At 40.0% G+C, this 23,543-nt stretch overlaps 2 protein-coding genes and 1 non-coding gene across 8 annotated transcripts in view; 1 reads left to right on the top strand and 2 right to left on the bottom strand.

The window, feature by feature from the left end:
• Positions 1-3,294: 3,294 nt before the first annotated feature.
• si:dkey-69o16.5 (Alpha-aspartyl dipeptidase) lies at positions 3,295-19,014 on the top strand. Of its 6 annotated transcripts, none has more exons than XM_014174655.3 (9): positions 3,295-3,602; positions 4,668-4,764; positions 10,155-10,243; positions 10,941-11,015; positions 11,799-11,878; positions 17,555-17,728; positions 17,976-18,035; positions 18,579-18,661; positions 18,834-19,014. In XM_014174655.3, exons 2-9 carry the CDS (start codon positions 4,670-4,672, stop codon positions 18,898-18,900), a joined length of 723 nt encoding a protein of 240 aa, XP_014030130.3. In that variant the 5' UTR covers positions 3,295-3,602; positions 4,668-4,669; the 3' UTR covers positions 18,901-19,014.
• Positions 19,015-19,212: 198 nt separating this feature from the next.
• LOC106586912 (integrin alpha-V) overlaps positions 19,213-23,543 on the bottom strand; it is a 112,540-nt gene continuing 108,209 nt past the window's right edge. Inside the window, exons 29-30 of the mRNA XM_045707873.2 lie at positions 21,355-21,474; positions 19,213-20,457 (exon numbers count right to left, since the gene is read on the bottom strand). Coding sequence (XP_045563829.1) covers positions 20,359-20,457; positions 21,355-21,474 — 219 coding nt within the window. The 3' untranslated portion in view covers positions 19,213-20,358. The remainder of the gene's footprint in view (positions 20,458-21,354; positions 21,475-23,543) is intronic.
• trnaa-ugc (transfer RNA alanine (anticodon UGC)) lies at positions 21,856-21,931 on the bottom strand. The gene has a single exon. It is a non-coding gene; the product is annotated as a tRNA-Ala (tRNA).

Raw genomic sequence — 23,543 nt, 5'->3', positions numbered from 1 at the left:
ACAAATAATGGAGTTTTGCTGGGAATTCAGGTATTCAATTTATTGTGAAATGTAACTTTTTTTCTTAGAATGCACTCCTATATACATGTTCTAATGGTAACAGGTATTTAAAAAAATATATTTGGTGTTAAAATAAAGAAAATTATATGCACACAATTTGCATAAATACACTGGGTATATTTGCATGTATGAATAAATCAACATAATGAGGTGGAACAAGACAGCAACCACCAAAAACGTGTTCTGTTTAGGCCTGCCTCATTAATTACTGTTGAATAATTCAACAAGTATATCAATAGCAGGATACTCTCAGATTAAAGATCAACAGTTTGCTTCTAGATTATACCTATCTATGCGTACTTTAGATCATTTGTCAGATGAGACATAATATCACTATAGAGTGTTCATTTTAGGAAGTGGCTTTCATTTCAGCCCATCTAGTTTGTAAACATTTCAACTGTATTAAATTATAACTTGAACACCCATTCAAAATAATGGTCTCTTTCCCGGAGCTTTACGGTCTTTACTGATGCAACATAAAGATAATGTATTCCAATGAGCCCATTTCAACCATTAACATGTCGTGTTTGACAGGTCATTACAAACATTTCTAAAGGTCTGTCACAGGGGTCGTGAAAGGGAGACCAAGGGGCAGCGTGTATAGTGCTCATTCTTACTTTATTTTATAGAGAACACTTAAACAAAAATAACAAAACGACAGCCAGCAGCTCCGTAAAGTACTCAGACAAAACGGAAAACAACTACCCACAACCCCAAAGGAAAAACAGGCTGCCTAAGTATGGCTTCCAATCAGAGACAACGAAAGACATCTGCCTCTGATTGGAAACCATACTCTGCAGAACATGAAAACCAACACATAGAAAATGATAACTAGAACAAACCCACATAGAAACAGAAAACCCAAAATACCTACAAAACAACCCCCCCCCCCTGCCACGCCCTGACCTCTCTACTATGGCAAATGACCTCTTTCACTGGTCAGGACGTGACAAGGTCGCAACATTAACGGGAAGAAATGACAGGCACAAGCAAGAGTTTGAAAGAGTCGCAGATCGGACAATGCAGTTAGATTAACAAGAATTTAAGCTTTTAAATGATATAAGATACTTGTATGTTCATAAATAAAATGCAAATTAATTACATAAAAATCATACAATGTGATTTTCTGGATTTTTGTTTTTAGATTCCGTCTCTCACAGTTGAAGTGTACCTATGATAAAAATTACAGACCTCTACATGCTTTGTAAGTAGGAAAACCTGCAAAATCGGCAGTGTATCAAATACTTGTTCTCCCCACTGTATATAGGCGGAAGGAGACAGAGATACTGGAGTGATGGAGGTAGATATGTATAGGGGGAAGGAGACAGGGATACTGGAGTGATGGAGGTAGATATGTATAGGGCACAGGGATACTGGAGTGATGGAGGTAGATATGTATAGGGGGAAGGGGACAGGGATACTGGTGTGATGGAGGTAGATATGTATAGGGTGAAGGGGACAGGGATACTGGAGTGATGGAGGTAGATATGTATAGGGGGAAGGGGACAGGGATACTGGTGTGATGGAGGTAGATATGTATAGGGGGAAGGAGACAGGGATACTGGAGGGATGGAGGTAGATATGTATAGGGGACAGGGATACTGGAGTGATGGAGGTAGATATGTATAGGGGTAAGGGGACAGGGATACTGGAGTGATGGAGGTAGATATGTATAGGGGGAAGGGGACAGGGATACTGGAGTGATGGAGGTAGATATGTATAGGGGGAAGGGTGACTAGGCATCGGGATATATAATAAACACTGTAGCAGCAGCGTAAATGATGATTATATGTGAGTGTGTGTAGAGTCAGTATAAATGTGTGTGCTGGAGTGTCAGGGTGTGTGTGTAGAGTCAGTATAAATGTGTGTGCTGGATTGTCAGGGTGTGTGAGTGTGTTATGTGTGTGTGTTGGGGTGTCGTGAGTGTGTTGTGTGTGTGTTAGAGTGTTCGTGTGTGTGACTGTGTAGAGTCCTGTGAGTGAACATAGAGACAGTGTAAAATATAAAGGTCACCTCAGAGTCTGCGTAGCCATTCTGTTAGCTATTTAGCAGTCTTATGGCTTGGGGATAGAAGCTGTTCAGGAGCCTGTTGGTGTCAGACCTGATGCACCGGCATCTTGCCTTGCGGAAGCAGAGAGAAAAGTCTATGGCTTGAGTGCTTCTGTTATGGGGAAAAGTCCACAATGAAACTGACATTAAATGTGAAGAATTATACATTGTTGGCCATCAAGTAGACCAATTAATTTCTATGCCATTGTGGGCTACTATTTTTAATGTATTAATTTTTTATTTCACCTTTATTTAACCAGGTAGGCAAGTTGAGAACAAGTTCTCATTTACAACTGCGACCTGGCCAAGATAAAGCAAAGCAGTTCGACACATACAACAACACAGAGTTACACCTGGAGTAAAACGAAACATACAGTCAATAATACAGTAGAAAAATAAGTCTATATACAATGTGAGCAAATGAGGTGAGATAAGGGAGGTAAAGGCAAAAAAGGCCATGGTGGCAAAGTAAATACAATATAGCAAGTAAAACACTGGAATGGTAGATTTGCAGTAGAAGAAAGTGCAAAGTAGAAATAATGGGGTGCAAAGGAGCAAAATAAATAAATAAATAAATACAGTAGGGGAAGAGGTAGTTGTTTGGGCTAAATTATAGATGGGCTATGTACAGGTGCAGTGATCTGTGAGCTGCTCTGACAGCTGGTGCTTAAAGCTAGTGAGGGAGATAAGTGTTTCCAGTTTCAGAGATTTTTGTAGTTTGTTCCAGTCACTGGCAGCAGAGAACTGGAAGGAGAGACGGCCAAAGGAGGAATTGGCTTTGGGGGTGACCAGAGATAGCCTACCATTTCACACAATAAATATGTTGAAATTAATGGTTCACCCGATATGGAAGAAAATACCCTCATTGTATAATTTCAAATCCAAAGTGCTGAAGTACAGAGCCAAAACAACAAATAATGTGTCACTGTCCCAACACTTTTGGAGTTCAATGTAGCTCCATTCTTCTCTATTTTATTGTATTATTCTTTTAAAACTCTGCATCTCTGGGAAGTGCTCGTAAGGAGGCGTTTCACGGTAAAATCTACACAAGTTGTATTTGGCGCATCTTAACCAATACAATTTGATTTAATGTTCGACTCTCAAGTGCGCGACGTACGTCATCGATTTTTGGGTCACCAGGAGTGTCCGTATATCATCTGCCTCTCGCTGTTGGTGCTGCGTGGAAATCACCTGGGAACTCGAAAATCTCCGACATCACTGCTTTCTAGATAACTTGGACAGAAACGAGCTCCGATTGGGAAAATTTGTTTTGAACGGTCATTCAACTTGCAATTCCCAGGCGGAAACTCGGGCATCTTTTTAAGAGCTACGAATTTCTTACCCGAAGATCGCCGATGTCATGGTTTGACTTCGTGTTTTTCCGATTTCCCAGTTGTCGTGAAAGCACCATGTGACATGAGACTTGTCATGTGATTTATCAGCTGACCCCTTTTCCACACACGGTAACAGCATGAGAAAACCTTGACGCAAAGGTACAGTTTTGTAGCCGACATTTGAACATTTCCTACGAAACTGTTAATAACATATCTGGTCAAGGCTACTTTTAAATCAGTGTTGCAATCTGTGCTTGTTGACGCGCAACATTGTTTCCAATCAATGACCACAAGAATAATCGCCAAAGGTTTGTTGTATCGAAAGATTTCACAACCTTTTCGACAACAGGTAGATTTATCAGGAGAAGTAATCAGATTAGATTATTTAATGACTGTATGAGAGACTTGTCAGCAAAACAGACCCGTAGTTGAACTTTAAACTGAGACCAGGAAATTGAATGGAGGTAGATTTGTTTCTTTATTCTCTAGGTATGTCCACCACGAATCATGTATATTTAACATAACTCCCAAATAAAACTATGATCCGTGAATTTATTTAGGAAAATAAAACCATAATCCGCAAAAAATATCACAAATGTAACCATTACCCATGAATATGTAAAAAATATATTTCACAAGTATTCACCATAGATCACAAATACATTTATGATCTGTAAATATTCAACATAGCTCACAAATAAAACTACGATTTGAACAAATGTTGAACAATTTGTGAGCGAATGTTAAGAAATCTCTTAACGTTTACATCTGTGGAATGTGCATTTGTGCATTCAGAAAGTGCTTGTGGATCTGTATTCTGTGTTTACAGAATTTTTGTTCATATTCATGGATAATGGTTTCATTTGTGAAATATTTTTTTACATATTCACAGATTATGGTTTCATTTGTGATTTTTTTTTTTTAAACAATTTTATTTTATTGAGGATTTTGGTTTTATTGACCAAATATTTTTTTATGTATTCACAGATCATTGTTTTATTTGTGAGTTATGTTGAATATACACACAGATCGTGGTGGACGTACTTAGAGAATAAATAAACAAATCTCACTCCATAGACCTTGTACCTTGACACCTCCTGAGAACACTTCCTGTTTATGCACGGCCGGCTATGTACTGCTAAAGTAATCTTTGAGGTGTAGGATGAGGTAGCCTATTTAACCCTGAGTGAGTTGTAAACTTTGATCAAAACCTTGTCTTGAAAGATATGAAGAGGAGACTTCTGCTCGTGTCCAACTCAACCCTGCACGGGGGTGGATATCTGGAACATTGTCAACAGCAGATCAAAGACTTTTTCGGAAAGTAAGTATCTAAATCCACTGACTAATACTGACCATCAAAGTGTCTGGACTACTCAAAAAAAATCACACCCCTAAAGACTATGGAAGGAATGCTGTTGTACTGTACACTTACAATCTGACCCTCCTTTACTCTAGCTACTTATACATGTCTCTAGCTACTTAAACATGTCTCTAACCATGTCTAGCTACTTAAACATGTCTCTGACCATGTCTCTAACTACTTATACATGTCTCTAACTACTTAAACATGTCTCTAACTACTTAAACATGTCTCTAGCTACTTAAACATGTCTCTAGCTACTTAAACATGTCTCTATCTACTTAAACATGTCTCTAGCTACTTAAACATGTCTCTAGCTACTTAAACATGTCTCTAACTACTTAAACATGTCTCTAACTACTTAAACATGTCTCTAACTACTTAAACATGTCTCTAACTACTTATACCTGTCTCTAACTACTTATACCTGTCTCTAGCTACTTATACCTGTCTCTAGCTACTTAAACATGTCTCTAACTACTTATACATATCTCTAGCTACTTATACCTGTCTCTAGCTATGTCTCTAACTACTTATACATGTCTCTAACTACTTATACATGTCTCTAGTTACTTAAACATGTCTCTAGCTACTTAAACATGTCTCTAACTACTTAAACATGTCTCTAACTACTTATACATGTCTCTAGCTACTTAAACATGTCTCTAACTACTTAAACATGTCTCTAACTACTTATACATGTCTCTAACTACTTAAACATGTCTAACTACTTAAACATGTCTATAGCTACTTAAACATGTCTCTAACTACTTAAACATGGCTCTAGCTACTTAAACATGTCTCTAACTACTTATACATGTCTCTAACCATGTCTCTAACTACTTATACATGTCTCTAACTACTTAAACATGTCTCTAGCTACTTAAACATGTATCTAACTACTTAAACATGTCTCTAGCTACTTAAACATGTCTCTAACCATGTCTCTAACTACTTTTACATGTCTCTAACTACTTTTACATGTCTCTAACTACTTCTACATGTCTCTAACGACTTAAACATGTCTCTAGCTACTTAAACATGTCTCTAACTACTTAAACATGTCTCTAACCATGTCTCTAGCTACTTATACATGTCTCTAACCATGTCTCTAGCTACTTATACATGTCTCTAACCATGTCTCTAACTACTTATACATGTCTCTAACCATGTCTCTAACTACTTAAACATGTCTCTAGCTACTTAAACATGTCTCTAACTATGTCTCTAACTACTTATACATGTCTCTAACTACTTAAACATGTCTCTACTACTTAAACATGTCTCTAACTACTTAAACATGTCTCTAGCTACTTAAACATGTCTCTAACTATTTAAACATGTCTCTAGCTACTTAAACATGTCTCTAACCATGTCTCTAACTACTTAAACATGTCTCTAACTACTTATACATGTCTCTAACTACTTATACATGTCTTGAACTACTTATACATGTCTCTAGCTACTTAACCATGTCTCTAACCATGTCTCTAACTACTCAAACATGTCTCTAACTACTTAAACATGTCTCTAACCATGTCTCTAACTACTTAAACATGTCTCTAACTACTTATACATGTCTCTAACCATGTCTCTAGCTACTTAAACATGTCTCTAACTACTTAAACATGTCTCTAACTACTTAAACATGTCTCTAACTACTCAAACATGTATCTAACAACTTAAACATGTCTCTAGCTACTTAAACATGTCTCTAACCATGTCTCTAACTACTTATACATGTCTCTAACCATGTCTCTAGCTACTTATACATGTCTCTAACCATGTCTCTAGCTACTTATACATGTCTCTAACCATGTCTCTAACTACTTTTACATGTCTCTAACTACTTAAACATGTCTCTAACTACTTAAACATGTCTCTAACTACTTAAACATGTCTCTAACTACTTAAACATGTCTCTAGCTACTTAAACATGTCTCTAACTATTTAAACATGTCTCTAGCTACTTAAACATGTCTCTAACCATGTCTCTAACTACTTTTACATGTCTCTAACTACTTAAACATGTCTCTAACTACTTAAACATGTCTCTAACTATTTAAACATGTCTCTAGCTACTTAAACATGTCTCTAACCATGTCTCTAACTACTTAAACATGTATCTAACTACTTATACATGTCTCTAACTACTTAAACATGTCTCTAACTACTTATACATGTCTCTAACCATGTCTCTAGCTACTTATACATGTCTCTAACTACTTAAACATGTCTCTAACTACTTAAACATGTCTCTAACTACTTAAACATGTCTCTAACTACTTAAACATGTCTCTAACCATGTCTCTAACTACTTAAACATGTCTCTAACCATGTCTCTAACTACTCAAACATGTCTCTAACTACTTAAACATGTCTCTAGCTACTTAAACATGTCTCAACCATGTCTATAACTACTTATACATGTCTCTAACCATGTCTCTAGCTACTTATACATGTCTCTAACCATGTCTCTAACTACTTATACATGTCTCGAACTACTTAAACATGTCTCTAACTACTTATACATGTCTCTAACTACTTATACATGTCTTGAACTACTTATACATGTCTTGAACTACTTATACATGTCTCTAACTACTTAAACATGTCTCTAGCTACTTAACCATGTCTCTAACCATGTCTCTAACTACTCAAACATGTCTCTAACTACTTAAACATGTCTCTAACCATGTCTCTAACTACTTAAACATGTCTCTAACCATGTCTCTAGCTACTTATACATGTCTCTAACTACTTAAACATGTCTCTAACTACTTAAACATGTCTCTAACTACTTAAACATGTCTCTAACTACTTAAACATGTCTCTAGCTACTTAAACATGTCTCTAACCATGTCTCTAACTACTTATATATGTCTCTAACCATGTCTCTAACTACTCAAACATGTCTCTAACCATGTCTCTAACTACTCAAACATGTCTCTAACTATTCAAACATGTTTCTAACTACTTAAACATGTCTCTAACCATGTCTCTAACTACTCAAACATGTCTCTAACTACGTCTCTAGCTACTTATACATGTCTCTAACCATGTCTCTAACTACTTATACATGTCTCTAACCATGTCTCTAACTACTTTTACATGTCTCTAACTACTTATACATGTCTCTAACTACTTTTACATGTCTCTAACTACTTATACATGTCTCTAACTACTTATACCTGTCTCTAGCTACTTAAACATGTCTCTAGCTACTTAAACATGTCTCTAACTACTTATACATGTCTCTAACTACTTATACATGTCTCTAACTACTTATACATGTCTCTAACTACTTAAACATGTCTCTAACTACTTATACATGTCTCTAACCATGTCTCTAGCTACTTATACATGTCTCTAACTACTTAAACATGTCTCTAGCTACTTATACATGTCTCTAACTACTTAAACATGTCTCTAACTACTTAAACATGTCTCTAACTACTTAAACATGTCTCTAACTACTTAAACATGTCTCTAACTACTCAAACATGTCTCTAACCATGTCTCTAACTACTCAAACATGTCTCTAACTATTCAAACATGTTTCTAACTACTTAAACATGTCTCTAACCATGTCTCTAACTACTCAAACATGTCTCTAACTACGTCTCTAGCTACTTATACATGTCTCTAACCATGTCTCTAACTACTTATACATGTCTCTAACCATGTCTCTAACTACTTTTACATGTCTCTAACTACTTATACATGTCTCTAACTACTTTTACATGTCTCTAACTACTTATACATGTCTCTAACTACTTATACCTGTCTCTAGCTACTTAAACATGTCTCTAGCTACTTAAACATGTCTCTAACTACTTATACATGTCTCTAACTACTTATACATGTCTCTAACTACTTATACATGTCTCTAACTACTTAAACATGTCTCTAACTACTTATACATGTCTCTAACCATGTCTCTAGCTACTTATACATGTCTCTAACTACTTAAACATGTCTCTAGCTACTTATACATGTCTCTAACTACTTAAACATGTCTCTAACTACTTAAACATGTCTCTAACTACTTAAACATGTCTCTAACTACTTAAACATGTCTCTAGCTACTTAAACATGTCTCTAACCATGTCTCTAACTACTCAAACATGTCTCTAACTACTTAAACATGTCTCTAACCATGTCTCTAACTACTCAAACATGTCTCTAACTACTTATACATGTCTCTAACCATGTCTCTAGCTACTTATACATGTCTCTAACCATGTCTCTAACTACTTATACATGTCTCTAACCATGTCTCTAACTACTTTTACATGTCTCTAACTACTTAAACATGTCTCTAACTACTTAAACATGTCTCTAGCTACTTAAACATGTCTCTAGCTACTTAAACATGTCTCTAACTACTTATACATGTCTCTAACTACTTATACATGTCTCTAACTACTTAAACATGTCTCTAACTACTTAAACATGTCTCTAACTACTTAAACATGTCTCTAGCTACTTAAACATGTCTCTAGCTACTTAAACATGTCTCTAACTACTTATACATGTCTCTAACTACTTATACATGTCTCTAACTACTTAAACATGTCTCTAACTACTTAAACATGTCTCTAACTACTTATACATGTCTCTAGCTACTTAAACATGTCTCTAACTACTTAAACATGTCTCTAACTACTTAACCATGTCTCTAACTACTTATACATGTCTCTAACTACTTATACATGTCTCTAACTACTTAAACATGTCTCTAACTACTTAAAAATGTCTCTAACTACTTAAACATGTCTCTAACTACTTATACATGTCTCTAGCTACTTAAACATGTCTCTAGCTACTTATACATGTCTCTAACCATGTCTCTACCTACTTATACATGTCTCTAACTACTTAAACATGTCTCTAGCTACTTAAACATGTCTCTAACTACTTAAACATGTCTCTAACTACTTAAACATGAGACATGGATTGTTTATGTTCGACATTTAGAGGTGAATGGCAAGACCAAAGATTGAAGTGCCTTTGAACGGGGTATGGTAGTAGGTGCCAGGCACACCGGTTTATGTAAAGACCTGCAACGCTGCTGGATTTTTCACGCTCAACAGTTTCCCGTGTGTATTAAGAATGGTCCGCCACCCAAAGGACATCCAGCCAACTCGACACAACTGTGGGAAGCATTAGAGTCGAGATGGGCCAGCAACTCCGTGGAACGCTTTCGACACCTTGTAGAGTTCATGCCCCGACGAATTGAGGCTGTTCTGAGGACAAAAGGGCAAAAGGGTGGTTACAACTCAATACTAGGAAGGTGTTCCTAATGTTTCGTATAGTCAGTGTATAACAGTGTAATGTATTTCTTGCAGAGGTGTGGCGAGGATCTTATTCATCCCCTATGCACTGTGTGATAGAGATGGCTACGCAAAGACTGCCAGGGACAAGTTCAACAGTTTGGGTACGTCTTTTACACTGGTCCATTCCTTTACACAGCCCTACTGCTGTGTGTCTGGAATATCTCAGGCCCAATCCCAAATCAATCAAATAACTCAGGCCCAATCCCAAATATATCAAATATATCAGGCTCAATCCCAAATCAATCAAATATATCAGGCCTAATCCCAAATCAATCAAATAACTCAGGCCCAATCCCAAATCAATCAAATATATCAGGCTCAATCCCAAATCAATCAAATAACTCAGGCCCAATCCCAAATCAATCAAATATCTCAGGCCTAATCCCAAATCAATCAAATATATCAGGCCCAATCCCAAATCAATCAAATATATCAGGCTCAATCCCAAATCAATCAAATAACTCAGGCCCAATCCCAAATCAATCAAATATCTCAGGCCTAATCCCAAATCAATCAAATATATCAGGCCCAATCCCAAATCAATCAAATATCTCAGGCCCAATCCCAAATCAATCAAGTAACTCAGGCCCAATCCCAAATCAATCCCTAGACCCTATGCTTTATGCTCTTGTGGAGATCTGAGAGGAATTGATTGATATAAGCACATTTCGCTTAACACTTGTCAAACCCTCTCTCTTAGACGTTATCAGGTGCAGTGTGCGTAGTAAGGACTAGGGTGTCGATGTGAGACAGGTTATCGGTTGTTCTAATGTGAGTGGTTGTCTGTTTGTCTGACAGGTTATGAGGTGGACAGCATACACGAGGCCTCTGACCCAGTGGAAGCTGTAAGGAAGGCTGAGGGTATATTTATAGGTGAGGAGCGGACCTTGAGCTCGTACTTCAGCACCTCATAGGGCCTCTCAAATATGAAATAAAAAACCATAGGCCTACATACAGTAGGTGTCATTGAAGGAATGCTATTGTAGGCGTGTACTGCAAGAGTTAAAGTAATCTACACACCAGTACACAGATTGACTACATGTTAAGAAGGTAGTAGGATGGTATACAGTGTAATAAAGTAGGATGGTATACAGTGTAATAAAGTAGGATGGTATACAGTGTAATAAAGTAGGACGGTATACAGTGTAATAAAGTAGGCTGGTATACAGTGTAATAAAGTAGAACGGTATACAGTAGCATGGTATACAGTGTAATAAAGTAGGATGTATACAGTGTAATAAAGTAGGATGTATACAGTGTAATAAAGTAGGACGGTATACAGTGTAATAAAGTAGGATGTATACAGTGTAATAAGGTAGGACGGTATACAGTAGGACGGTATAAAGTGTAATAAAGTAGGATTGGTATACAGTGTAATAAAGTAGGATTGGTATACAGTGTAATAAAGTAGGACGGTATACAGTGTAATAAAGTAGGATGTATACAGTGTAATAAGGTAGGACGGTATACAGTGTAATAAAGTAGGACGGTATACAGTGTAATAAAGTGGGACGGTATACAGTGTAATAAAGTAGGACGGTATACAGTGTAATAAAGTAGGACGGTATACAGTGTAATATAGTAGGACGGTATACAGTGTAATAAAGTAGGTTTTGGTATACAGTAATAAAGTCATAACAGTTGTTCTCTTTATAGGCGGTGGCAACACATTCCGTCTGCTGAAATGTCTCTACGACAACAATGTGCTGTCTGAGATCAACAAGAGGGTTCTGCAGGTCAGACTGATAACATTTGTTTGTTTGAGCAGTGTTCCCCAAAACCTGTCCTCAGGTACTACAGCTGTTCCACTCTGATAGCCTATATTCCAGAACTGGCACACCTGAATGGCTGGCAGTAGTTTAGGTAGTTTTTGGGAAACACTGTCTCAGATTAAACTGTCATTTCACAATATTTACAGTTGATTCCTGCATGTACAGACGTTGTTCTTACTGTCAGCTGATATAGCCAATAGAGAGAGCCCATGAGCGGAATAAATAACTGAATGATTGTATATCCTGCTAAATCTTATGCCCCAGAATGGTGAGCCCACATGGGCTCCAGGGCCGGTACTAACGTCTCCACCACCTAACCCCTACAGTAACCCTAACCCCTACAGTAACCCCTACAGTAACCCTAACCCCTACAGTAACCCTACAGTAACCCTACAGTAACCCCTACAGTAACCCCTACAGTAACCCCAACCTACAGTAACCCCAACCTACAGTAACCCTAACCTACAGTAACCCTACAGTAACCCTACAGTAACCCCTACAGTACCCCTACAGTAACCCCTACAGTAACCCCTACAGTAACCCCAACAGTAACCCTACAGTAACCCTACAGTAACCCCTACAGTAACCCCTACAGTAACCCCAACAGTAACCCTACAGTAACCCTACAGTAACCCCTACAGTAACCCTACAGTAACCCTACAGTAACCCCTACAGTAACCCCTACAGTAACCCCTACAGTAACCCCAACAGTAACCCTACAGTAACTCTACAGTAACCCCTACAGTAACCCTACAGTAACCCTACAGTAACCCCTACAGTAACCCCTACAGTAACCCCAACAGTAACCCTACAGTAACCCTACAGTAACCCCTACACTAACCCCAACAGTAACCCCAACAGTAACCCCAACAGTAACCCTACAGTAACCCCACAGTAACCCTACAGTAACCCTAACCTACAGTAACCCTACAGTAACCCTACAGTAACCCTAACCTACAGTAACCCTAACCTACAGTAACCCCTACAGTAACCCCTACAGTAACCCTACAGTAACCCTACAGTAACCCTAACCTACAGTAACCCTAACCTACAGTAACCCCTACAGTAACCCCTACAGTAACCCTAACCTACAGTAACCCTACAGTAACCCTACAGTAACCCCTACAGTAACCCCTACAGTAACCCTAACCTACAGTAACCCTAACCTACAGTAACCCCTACAGTAACCCCTACAGTAACCCTAACCTACAGTAACCCTACAGTAACCCTACAGTAACCCCTACAGTAACCCCTACAGTAACCCGACAGTAGCCCCTACAGTAACCCTAACCTACAGTAACCCTAACCTACAGTAACTCTACAGTAACCCCTACAGTAACTCTACAGTAACCCCTACAGTAACCCTAACCCCAACAGTAACCCTACAGTAACCCTAGAGTAACACTACAGTAACCCTACAGTAACCCTAACCCCTACAGTAACCCCTACAGTAACCCTACAGTAACCCCTACAGTAACCCTACAGTACCCCTACAGTAACCCTACAGTAACTCTACAGTAACCCTAACCTACAGTAACCCTACAGTAACCCTAACCCCAACCCCAACAGTAACCCCTACAGTAACCCCTACAGTAACCTTACAGTAACCCTACAGTAACCCTAACCCCTACAGTAACCCTACAGTAACCCCAACACTAACCCTACAGTAACTCTACAGTAACCCCTACAGTAACCCTAACCCCAACAGTAACCCCTACAGTAACCCCTACAGTAACCCCTACAGTAACCCTACAGTAACCCCTACAGTAACCCTACAGTAACCCTAACCCCTACAGTAACCTCTACAGTAATCTCTACAGTAACCTCTACAGTAACCCTACAGTAACCCTAACCCCAACAGTAACCTCTACAGTAACCTCTACAGTAACCCTACAGTAACCCTAACCCCTACAGTAACCCTACAGTAACCCTACAGTAACCCCTACAGTAACCCTAACCTACAGTAACCCTACAGTAACCCTAACCTACAGTAACCTTACAGTAACCCTAACCTACAGTAACCCTAACCTCTACAGTAACCTCTACAGTAACCTCTACAGTAACCTCTACAGTAACCCTAACCTACAGTAACCCTAACCTACAGTAACCCTAACTCTACAGTAACCCTAACCTACAGTAACCCCTACAGTAACTATCTCTGTTATAACTCCAGGATGGTGTTCCCTACAGTAACTCTCTCTGTTATAACTCCAGGATGGTGTTCCCTACAGTAACTCTCTGTTATAACTCCAGGATGGTGTTCCCTACAGTAACTCTCTGTTATAACTCCAGGATGGTGTTCCCTACAGTAACTCTCTGTTATAACTCCAGGATGGTGTTCCCTACAGTAACTCTCTCTGTTATAACTCCAGGATGGTGTTCCCTACAGTAACTCTCTGTTATAACTCCAGGATGGTGTTCCCTACAGTAACTCTCTCTGTTATAACTCCAGGATGGTGTTCCCTACAGTAACTCTCTCTGTTATAACTCCAGGATGGTGTTCCCTACAGTAACTCTCTCTGTTATAACTCCAGGATGGTGTTCCCTACAGTAACTCTCTCTGTTATAACTCCAGGATGGTGTTCCCTACAGTAACTCTCTGTTATAACTCCAGGATGGTGTTCCCTACAGTAACTCTCTCTGTTATAACTCCAGGATGGTGTTCCCTACAGTAACTCTCTCTGTTATAACTCCAGGATGGTGTTCCCTACAGTAACTCTCTCTGTTATAACTCCAGGATGGTGTTCCCTACAGTAACTCTCTGTTATAACTCCAGGATGGTGTTCCCTACAGTAACTCTCTGTTATAACTCCAGGATGGTGTTCCCTACAGTAACTCTCTGTTATAACTCCAGGATGGTGTTCCCTACAGTAACTCTCTGTTATAACTCCAGGATGGTGTTCCCTACAGTAACTCTCTCTGTTATAACTCCAGGATGGTGTTCCCTACAGTAACTCTCTCTGTTATAACTCCAGGATGGTGTTCCCTACAGTAACTCTCTGTTATAACTCCAGGATGGTGTTCCCTACAGTAACTCTCTCTGTTATAACTCCAGGATGGTGTTCCCTACAGTAACTCTCTCTGTTATAACTCCAGGATGGTGTTCCCTACAGTAACTCTCTCTGTTATAACTCCAGGATGGTGTTCCCTACAGTAACTCTCTGTTATAACTCCAGGATGGTGTTCCCTACAGTAACTCTCTGTTATAACTCCAGGATGGTGTTCCCTACAGTAACTCTCTGTTATAACTCCAGGATGGTGTTCCCTACAGTAACTCTCTGTTATAACTCCAGGATGGTGTTCCCTACAGTAACTCTCTCTGTTATAACTCCAGGATGGTGTTCCCTACAGTAACTCTCTGTTATAACTCCAGGATGGTGTTCCCTACAGTAACTCTCTGTTATAACTCCAGGATGGTGTTCCCTACAGTAACTCTCTGTTATAACTCCAGGATGGTGTTCCCTACAGTAACTCTCTGTTATAACTCCAGGATGGTGTTCCCTACAGTAACTCTCTGTTATAACTCCAGGATGGTGTTCCCTACAGTAACTCTCTCTGTTATAACTCCAGGATGGTGTTCCCTACAGTAACTCTCTGTTATAACTCCAGGATGGTGTTCCCTACAGTAACTCTCTCTGTTATAACTCCAGGATGGTGTTCCCTACAGTAACTCTCTGTTATAACTCCAGGATGGTGTTCCCTACAGTAACTCTCTCTGTTATAACTCCAGGATGGTGTTCCCTACAGTAACTCTCTCTGTTATAACTCCAGGATGGTGTTCCCTACAGTAACTCTCTCTGTTATAACTCCAGGATGGTGTTCCCTACAGTAACTCTCTGTTATAACTCCAGGATGGTGTTCCCTACAGTAACTCTCTCTGTTATAACTCCAGGATGGTGTTCCCTACAGTAACTCTCTCTGTTATAACTCCAGGATGGTGTTCCCTACAGTAACTCTCTCTGTTATAACTCCAGGATGGTGTTCCCTACAGTAACTCTCTGTTATAACTCCAGGATGGTGTTCCCTACAGTAACTCTCTCTGTTATAACTCCAGGATGGTGTTCCCTACAGTAACTCTCTGTTATAACTCCAGGATGGTGTTCCCTACAGTAACTCTCTGTTATAACTCCAGGATGGTGTTCCCTACAGTAACTCTCTGTTATAACTCCAGGATGGTGTTCCCTACAGTAACTCTCTGTTATAACTCCAGGATGGTGTTCCCTACAGTAACTCTCTCTGTTATAACTCCAGGATGGTGTTCCCTACAGTAACTCTCTGTTATAACTCCAGGATGGTGTTCCCTACAGTAACTCTCTCTGTTATAACTCCAGGATGGTGTTCCCTACAGTAACTCTCTGTTATAACTCCAGGATGGTGTTCCCTACAGTAACTCTCTCTGTTATAACTCCAGGATGGTGTTCCCTACAGTAACTCTCTGTTATAACTCCAGGATGGTGTTCCCTACAGTAACTCTCTCTGTTATAACTCCAGGATGGTGTTCCCTACAGTAACTCTCTGTTATAACTCCAGGATGGTGTTCCCTACAGTAACTCTCTCTGTTATAACTCCAGGATGGTGTTCCCTACAGTAACTCTCTCTGTTATAACTCCAGGATGGTGTTCCCTACAGTAACTCTCTCTGTTATAACTCCAGGATGGTGTTCCCTACAGTAACTCTCTGTTATAACTCCAGGATGGTGTTCCCTACAGTAACTCTCTCTGTTATAACTCCAGGATGGTGTTCCCTACAGTAACTCTCTCTGTTATAACTCCAGGATGGTGTTCCCTACAGTAACTCTCTGTTATAACTCCAGGATGGTGTTCCCTACAGTAACTCTCTGTTATAACTCCAGGATGGTGTTCCCTACAGTAACTCTCTCTGTTATAACTCCAGGATGGTGTTCCCTACAGTAACTCTCTGTTATAACTCCAGGATGGTGTTCCCTACAGTAACTCTCTGTTATAACTCCAGGATGGTGTTCCCTACAGTAACTCTCTCTGTTATAACTCCAGGATGGTGTTCCCTACAGTAACTCTCTGTTATAACTCCAGGATGGTGTTCCCTACAGTAACTCTCTGTTATAACTCCAGGATGGTGTTCCCTACAGTAACTCTCTGTTATTACTCCAGGATGGTGTTCCCTACAGTAACTCTCTGTTATAACTCCAGGATGGTGTTCCCTACAGTAACTCTCTGTTATAACTCCAGGATGGTGTTCCCTACAGTAACTCTCTGTTATAACTCCAGGATGGTGTTCCCTACAGTAACTCTCTGTTATAACTCCAGGATGGTGTTCCCTACAGTAACTCTCTGTTATAACTCCAGGATGGTGTTCCCTACAGTAACTCTCTCTGTTATAACTCCAGGATGGTGTTCCCTACAGTAACTCTCTCTGTTATAACTCCAGGATGGTGTTCCCTACAGTAACTCTCTGTTATAACTCCAGGATGGTGTTCCCTACAGTAACTCTCTGTTATAACTCCAGGATGGTGTTCCCTACAGTAACTCTCTGTTATAACTCCAGGATGGTGTTCCCTACAGTAACTCTCTGTTATAACTCCAGGATGGTGTTCCCTACAGTAACTCTCTGTTATAACTCCAGGATGGTGTTCCCTACAGTAACTCTCTGTTATAACTCCAGGATGGTGTTCCCTACATGGGTTCCAGTGCTGGCACCAACGTCTCCACTGTCAGCATCAACACTACCAACGACATGCCTATCGTGTACCCGCCCTCCTTCAATGCCATTGGTTTAGTGCCTTTCAACATCAACCCTCACTTCCTGGATACGGACCCTAACAGCAGACACATGGGAGTGAGTTGTACAGTGTAGTATTATATAGCAGAGTATCAGTTCAGTATAGTTATTGATGAAAATAGTAGGGCTGGTTTCTCTGACAAATATTCAATGGTTATCCTGAATGTAGAATCTCCATTGAAAATGCTTTTGTAGTCTGGGACTAGGTTCATTTGTGTCTGGGAACCGTAGTGCCTTTAAAGGAAGCTGGTGTAAGGTCAAAATGTCAACCTGTCTTTTGTTTTTTTTCCCTTCTTCTCCCCAGGAGACACGAGAGCAGAGGATCATTCAGTACCATGAGGAACCTGACACTCCATCTGTTCTGGTGAGTCTGAGAGATAAAGATTGAACCACGAGGAGTCTGAGAGATAAAGATTGAACCACGAGGAGTCTGAGAGATAAAGATTGAACCACGAGGAGTCTGAGAGATAAACATTGAACCACGAGGAGTCTGAGAGATAAAGATTGAACCACGAGGAGTCTGAGAGATAAACATTGAACCACGAGGAGTCTGAGAGGTAAAGATTGAACCACGAGGAGTCTGAGAGATAAAGATTGAACCACGAGGAGTCTGAGAGATAAAGATTGAACCACGAGGAGTCTGAGAGATAAAGATTGAACCACGAGGAGTCTGAGAGATAAAGATTGAACCACGAGGAGTCTGAGAGATAAAGATTGAACCACGAGGAGTCTGAGAGATAAAGATTGAACCACGAGGAGTCTGAGAGATAAAGATTGAACCACGAGGAGTCTGAGAGATAAAGATTGAACCACGAGGAGTCTGACCTCCATCTGTTCTGGTGTCAGAGAGAGATTGTATTCTACATAGTATTAGGCTATGCTTTCACTGATTGTTGATTTGTCTTAGGGCTTGAGAGAGGGCTCCATGTTGCTAGTAGAAGGAAACAAGGCTACTCTACTGGGCACCTGCAAGGCACGGCTGTTCACCAGGTAACACCAATCATCTCTCTCACTCACACAGGTCCAATAAAGCACAAAACAAGTTTAACACAATAAAGCAGGCTAAAATGTCTCTTCTATAGTTGTGTATGTTGCCTAACACTAGTAAATAACTAGGGGTTATGTGATCCTGTCTCTCTCTCAGCCTGTGTTTGTGTTTCAGGGGGAAGCCAACAACAGAATTTGAATCTGGCAGTGACCTCAGCTTCTTGCTGACAGACAGACAGTAAAAAGAAAAAGTTGTACTTCTCCACACCCAGCAAGACTGATTCAGATCCTTTCAAGTGGAAATGTACTTACCGGTTTATGATATCAAAATAAATATTATTACCCCAAAAAATGAATTGTCTTATGTATAAATTGTGTTGGGAGGGAGATATAATTTTACTAAGGTAAGTTTATGGGAACTTAGGCTAGTTGTTAAATGTTTCATAAATCATCTATGAACACAGTTCATCAGATAACTTTTCGTGCACTAAAAGTTATCAGGATCACAGCCGATAATGTGGCAACAAGTATAAAAGCAGGGCACAGAGAAATGCTTATGGTTTTAGACATTTTAATTTAGGAAAGATCAAAACTTTGTCAGCTCAACCAGATATGTGGGGAAGGAATACATCACCATTTCCAATATTGTCTTAAAAAAAAAAAAGGATGAACAAGGAACAACTTGAAATCAATTGAAAAAAAAATGTCTGGTAAAATTACAACTAGGTCTGTAACATAAAACTTGCTTTAAGATAAATAATAAAACCAAAGTGTGAAGAAACAGATGAAGCAGTGGGTGATGGGTAATGTTTCATTAGATATTATAGTGCTCTGATACAAAAAAAAATAATGAAGTGCCATGTTGATTACCCAATATGGGTAAATTTCGTCCTTTTATACAAACTGATTTGTATGTCCCTACGTATAATCCTGTATCTGGAGAGTGGAAAATTACCCGGAATGTCATCAATTGCAGAAGCATAACAGAACATACAATACGTCCATATTAACACCTTGCAGTGCCCATTCAAAAACACATGTCATGTATTGTCATTGAACTCTTCCACCTCATATCATCCTTGCAGTCTCGAATTCACATTGTTGTAGCAAGCAATTCATTTAAAAACTGAAAGTCCAAGTGCACTAAAAGATGCTGAACAATAACCAGAAGATCGGGAGTCCTTTTAAAAAAAAATATGATTTACATCAGCATTTTAATATCAAATGACTTGTTTGTTCTTCCCAGCCATGTCATACAGCAGTGTTGTCTAAATATATGCAAGAGGAGCAGTAGACTACAGGGCTTCAGGATGCAGGTACGGGACTTCAGGATGCAGGTACAGGGCTTCAGGATGCAGGTACGGGGCTTCAGGATTCAGGTACAGGGCTTCAGGATGCAGGTACAGGGTACAGTGTACAGGGCTTCAGGATGCAGATACAAGGTACAGGGCTTCAGGGTACAGGGCTTCAGGATGCAGGTACAATGTACAGGGCTTCAGGGTACAGTGTACAGTGTGAGTATGATTATAAAGAGTAGATGGGACTGTGTGTGTGTACACTGGTGCTTTCCCATCGGGGCTCTGTTCCAAAGTAGTGCACTACATAGGGAACCTATTCAGACACGGGTTATCCGTTGTGTATTTACAGACAGCTACACAGGGTCGTGCGTTAAGAGCCTCGGGGGGAGGGGGGGGGGTCTTTCAAGCATCTGTGTTCCTGTCACCGTTCTCCTGCGGCGCCAGCTGCTCCTTCTCCACGCTGTCTTCCTGAGGGGGGCGTACACGCTCGAAGAAACCCAGCTGGAGGGAGGAGGCACAGTCAATTAGGATCCCCCCCAAAAAATAAATCCTCTGAACATTTCTACATTCGTGTGGATTCTACCATGATTGCAGATAATAAGGAATTGCAAAATCGAGGAATAATGATGAGTGAGAAAGTTAGATAACCTCAAAACATGCTTACCTCTCACCATTACCAATAATGGGAGGTTAGCATTTGTTGGGGGGGCTTGATATGTTTTGGGGGGTATCATTTATTGATGTAGTGTTCAGAAACATTATATTCTTACAAAATTACATTATTCATTTCTATTGGACACAATATGATCCAAAACAAACAGCAAATACATCCAACCAGTTTGTAGAGTCACCAGCTTGATGTAGTCATTGCGTGCTAAGAATATGGGACCAAATACTCAACTTTTGACTATGACACCTTTAAAATGGGGGGGGACGACTAGATACATAAATTGCTTTAATTTCATAACGGTGAAATATATATATATATATATATAAATAAAGGTGACATTCTGTACTGTTGCCTCAAATCCAGACAGACACGCATTTTTATCTTCACTGTCCAGATAAATACAGAGGGGAGTGTATGTTATATTTTTGTCATTGGTGAATTGCAACCGTTAAATAAAATGGTTTGAAAGAAAGGACTTGACAGGCTGAAAACAATATGGCGGAAGCTCATTATTAGGCTTTCAGCTTGTCACTTCTGTCAGAGGGTGGTAAAGAGAAGACATTGGTTTTTAGATACAGTAATGGAGGAAACTGGTCCCTTCTGTCACATCAAGTGGGAGGTAAGGAGAGGTTTTAGATACAGTAATGGTTGGAAGAGCCCAGGAGAGTGGAGAGAAAAACGACAGATTGGAATCTATCATTGGCATGGTTGTGTGTGTGTGTGTGTACCTTGTACATGACGAAGATAAGCAAAGCCAGCAGCAGTAGTCCAGCGATCAGGGCCAGGGCCACTACCCACCAAGGGACCGGTTCAGATTCAGATTTCACCCAGATCACTGACATACTCACCTGGAAGATATAATCACAGGGTTTATAATACATATAGAATATGATACACAATGAGACAAAACCATTCAGGACCCCCAATTATATTACCAGCCACAACAAACCATTCAGGAGCCTATGGCAGGGCCCCCCAATTATATTACCAGCCACAACAAACCATTCAGGAGCCTATGGCAGGGCCCCCCAATTATATTACCAGCCACAACAAACCATTCAGGAGCCTATGGCAGGGCCCCCCAATTATATTACCAGCCACAACAAACCATTCAGGAGCCTATGGCAGGGGTCCCCAATTTTAAATTTTTAAATTTTAGTCATTTAGCAGACGCTCTTATCCAGAGCGACTTACAGTAGTGAATGCATACATTTCATACCCCCCCGTACTGGTCCCCCGTGGGAATTGAACCCACAACCCTGGCGTTGCAAACACCACGCTCTACCAACTGAGCCACACGGGACCGTTGGTATTATTTTGTCCCACACGGGACAATTCAAATGGTATTAGTCGCGTACATATATTTTGTTATCATGTTGTAGTGAAATGCTTATGTTCCTCGTTCCAACAGTGCAGTAATACCTAACAATAAAACACAAATCTCCAAAATAAAAAAAGAAAGGAATTAAGAAAGAGATATTAGAACGAGCAATGTCAGAGTCCGGAATATAAATAAACAATGGCAAGAAAAAGTATGTGAACCCTTTGGAAATACCTGGATTTCTGCATAAATTGGTCATAAAACTTGATCTGATCTTCATTAAGTCACAACAATAGACGAACACAGTCTGATTAAACATTCACAGTGCAGGGTGGGAAAAGTATGTGAACCCTTGGATTTAATAACTGGTTGACCCTCCTTTGGCAGCAATAACCTCAACCAAACGTTTTCTGTAGTTGCGGATGAGACCTGCACAACGGTCAGGAGGAATTTTGGACCATTCCTCTTTACAAAACTGTTTCAGTTCAGCAATATTCTTGGGATGGTGTGAACTGCTCTCTTGAGGTCATGCCACAGCATTTTAAATCGGGTTGAGGTCAGGACTCTGACTGGGCCACTCCAGAAGGAGTATTTTCTTCTGTTGAAGCTATTCTGTTGTTGATTTACTTCTATGTTTTGGGTCGTTGTCCTGTTGCATCACCCAACTTCTTTTGAGCTTCAAATTGGCGGACAGATAGCCTAACATTCTCCTGAAAAATGTCTTGATAAACTTGTGAATTCATTTTTTCCCCGTCGATGATAGAAAGCTGTCCAGGCCCTGTGGCAGCAACCACAGCAGTGGCTTCCTGCGTGGTGTCCTCCCATGAACACCATTCTTATTTAGTGTTTTATGTATCGTAGACTCGTCAACAGAGATGTTAGCATGTTCCAGAGTATTCTGTAAGTCTTTAGCTGACACTCTAGGATTCTTCTTAACCTCATTGAGCATTCTGCGCCGTGCTCTTACAGTCATCAAAATCAAATCAAATCAAATGTATTTATATAGCCCTTCTTACATCAGCTGATATCTCAAAGTGCTGTACAGAAACCCAGCCTAAAACCCCAAACAGCAAGCAATGCAGGTGTAGCCCTAGGACCATGCCTCAGGACTACCTGGTATGATGACTCCTTGCTGTCCCCAGTCCACCTGGCCGTGCTGCTGCTCCAGTTTCAACTGTTCTGCCTGCGGCTATGGAACCCTGACCTGTTCACCGGACGTGCTTGTTGCACCCTCGACAACTACTATGATTATTATTATTTGACCATGCTGGTCATTTATGAACATTTTAACATTTTGACCATGTTCTGTTATAATATCCACCCTGCACAGCCAGAAGAGGACTGGCCACCCCTCATAGCCTGGTTCCTCTCTAGGTTTCTTCCTAGGTTTTTGGCCTTTCTAGGGAGTTTTTCCTAGGGAGTTTTTCCTAGCCACCGTGCTTCTTTCACATGCTTTGCTTGCTGTTTGGGGTTTTAGGCTGGGTTTCTGTACAGCACTTTGAGAATATCAGCTGATGTACGAAGGGCTATATAAAAATAAATTTGATTTGATTTGATTTAGAAGCACGGTGGCTAGGAAAAACTCCCTAGAAAGGC

Source organism: Salmo salar, chromosome 25 (assembly GCF_965601325.2).
Source record: "Salmo salar chromosome 25, fSalSal1, whole genome shotgun sequence".
Taxonomy (NCBI): Eukaryota; Metazoa; Chordata; class Actinopteri; order Salmoniformes; family Salmonidae; genus Salmo; species Salmo salar.
Note: the sequence above shows the minus strand (reverse complement) of the source record. Positions and strands in the feature narration are given on the sequence as shown.

What these genes read in the sequence shown, in the direction of transcription:
- si:dkey-69o16.5 (XM_014174654.3), top strand. Translation starts at nt 3,727, where the DNA reads ATGACCACAAGAATAATCGCCAAAG. An exon ending in CACAAGAATAATCGCCAAAG is followed by an intron (nt 3,752 to 4,667) that starts GTTTGTTGTATC and finishes TTGTCTTGAAAG; the next exon opens with ATATGAAGAGGAGACTTCTG. An exon ending in ATCAAAGACTTTTTCGGAAA is followed by an intron (nt 4,765 to 10,154) that starts GTAAGTATCTAA and finishes TATTTCTTGCAG; the next exon opens with AGGTGTGGCGAGGATCTTAT.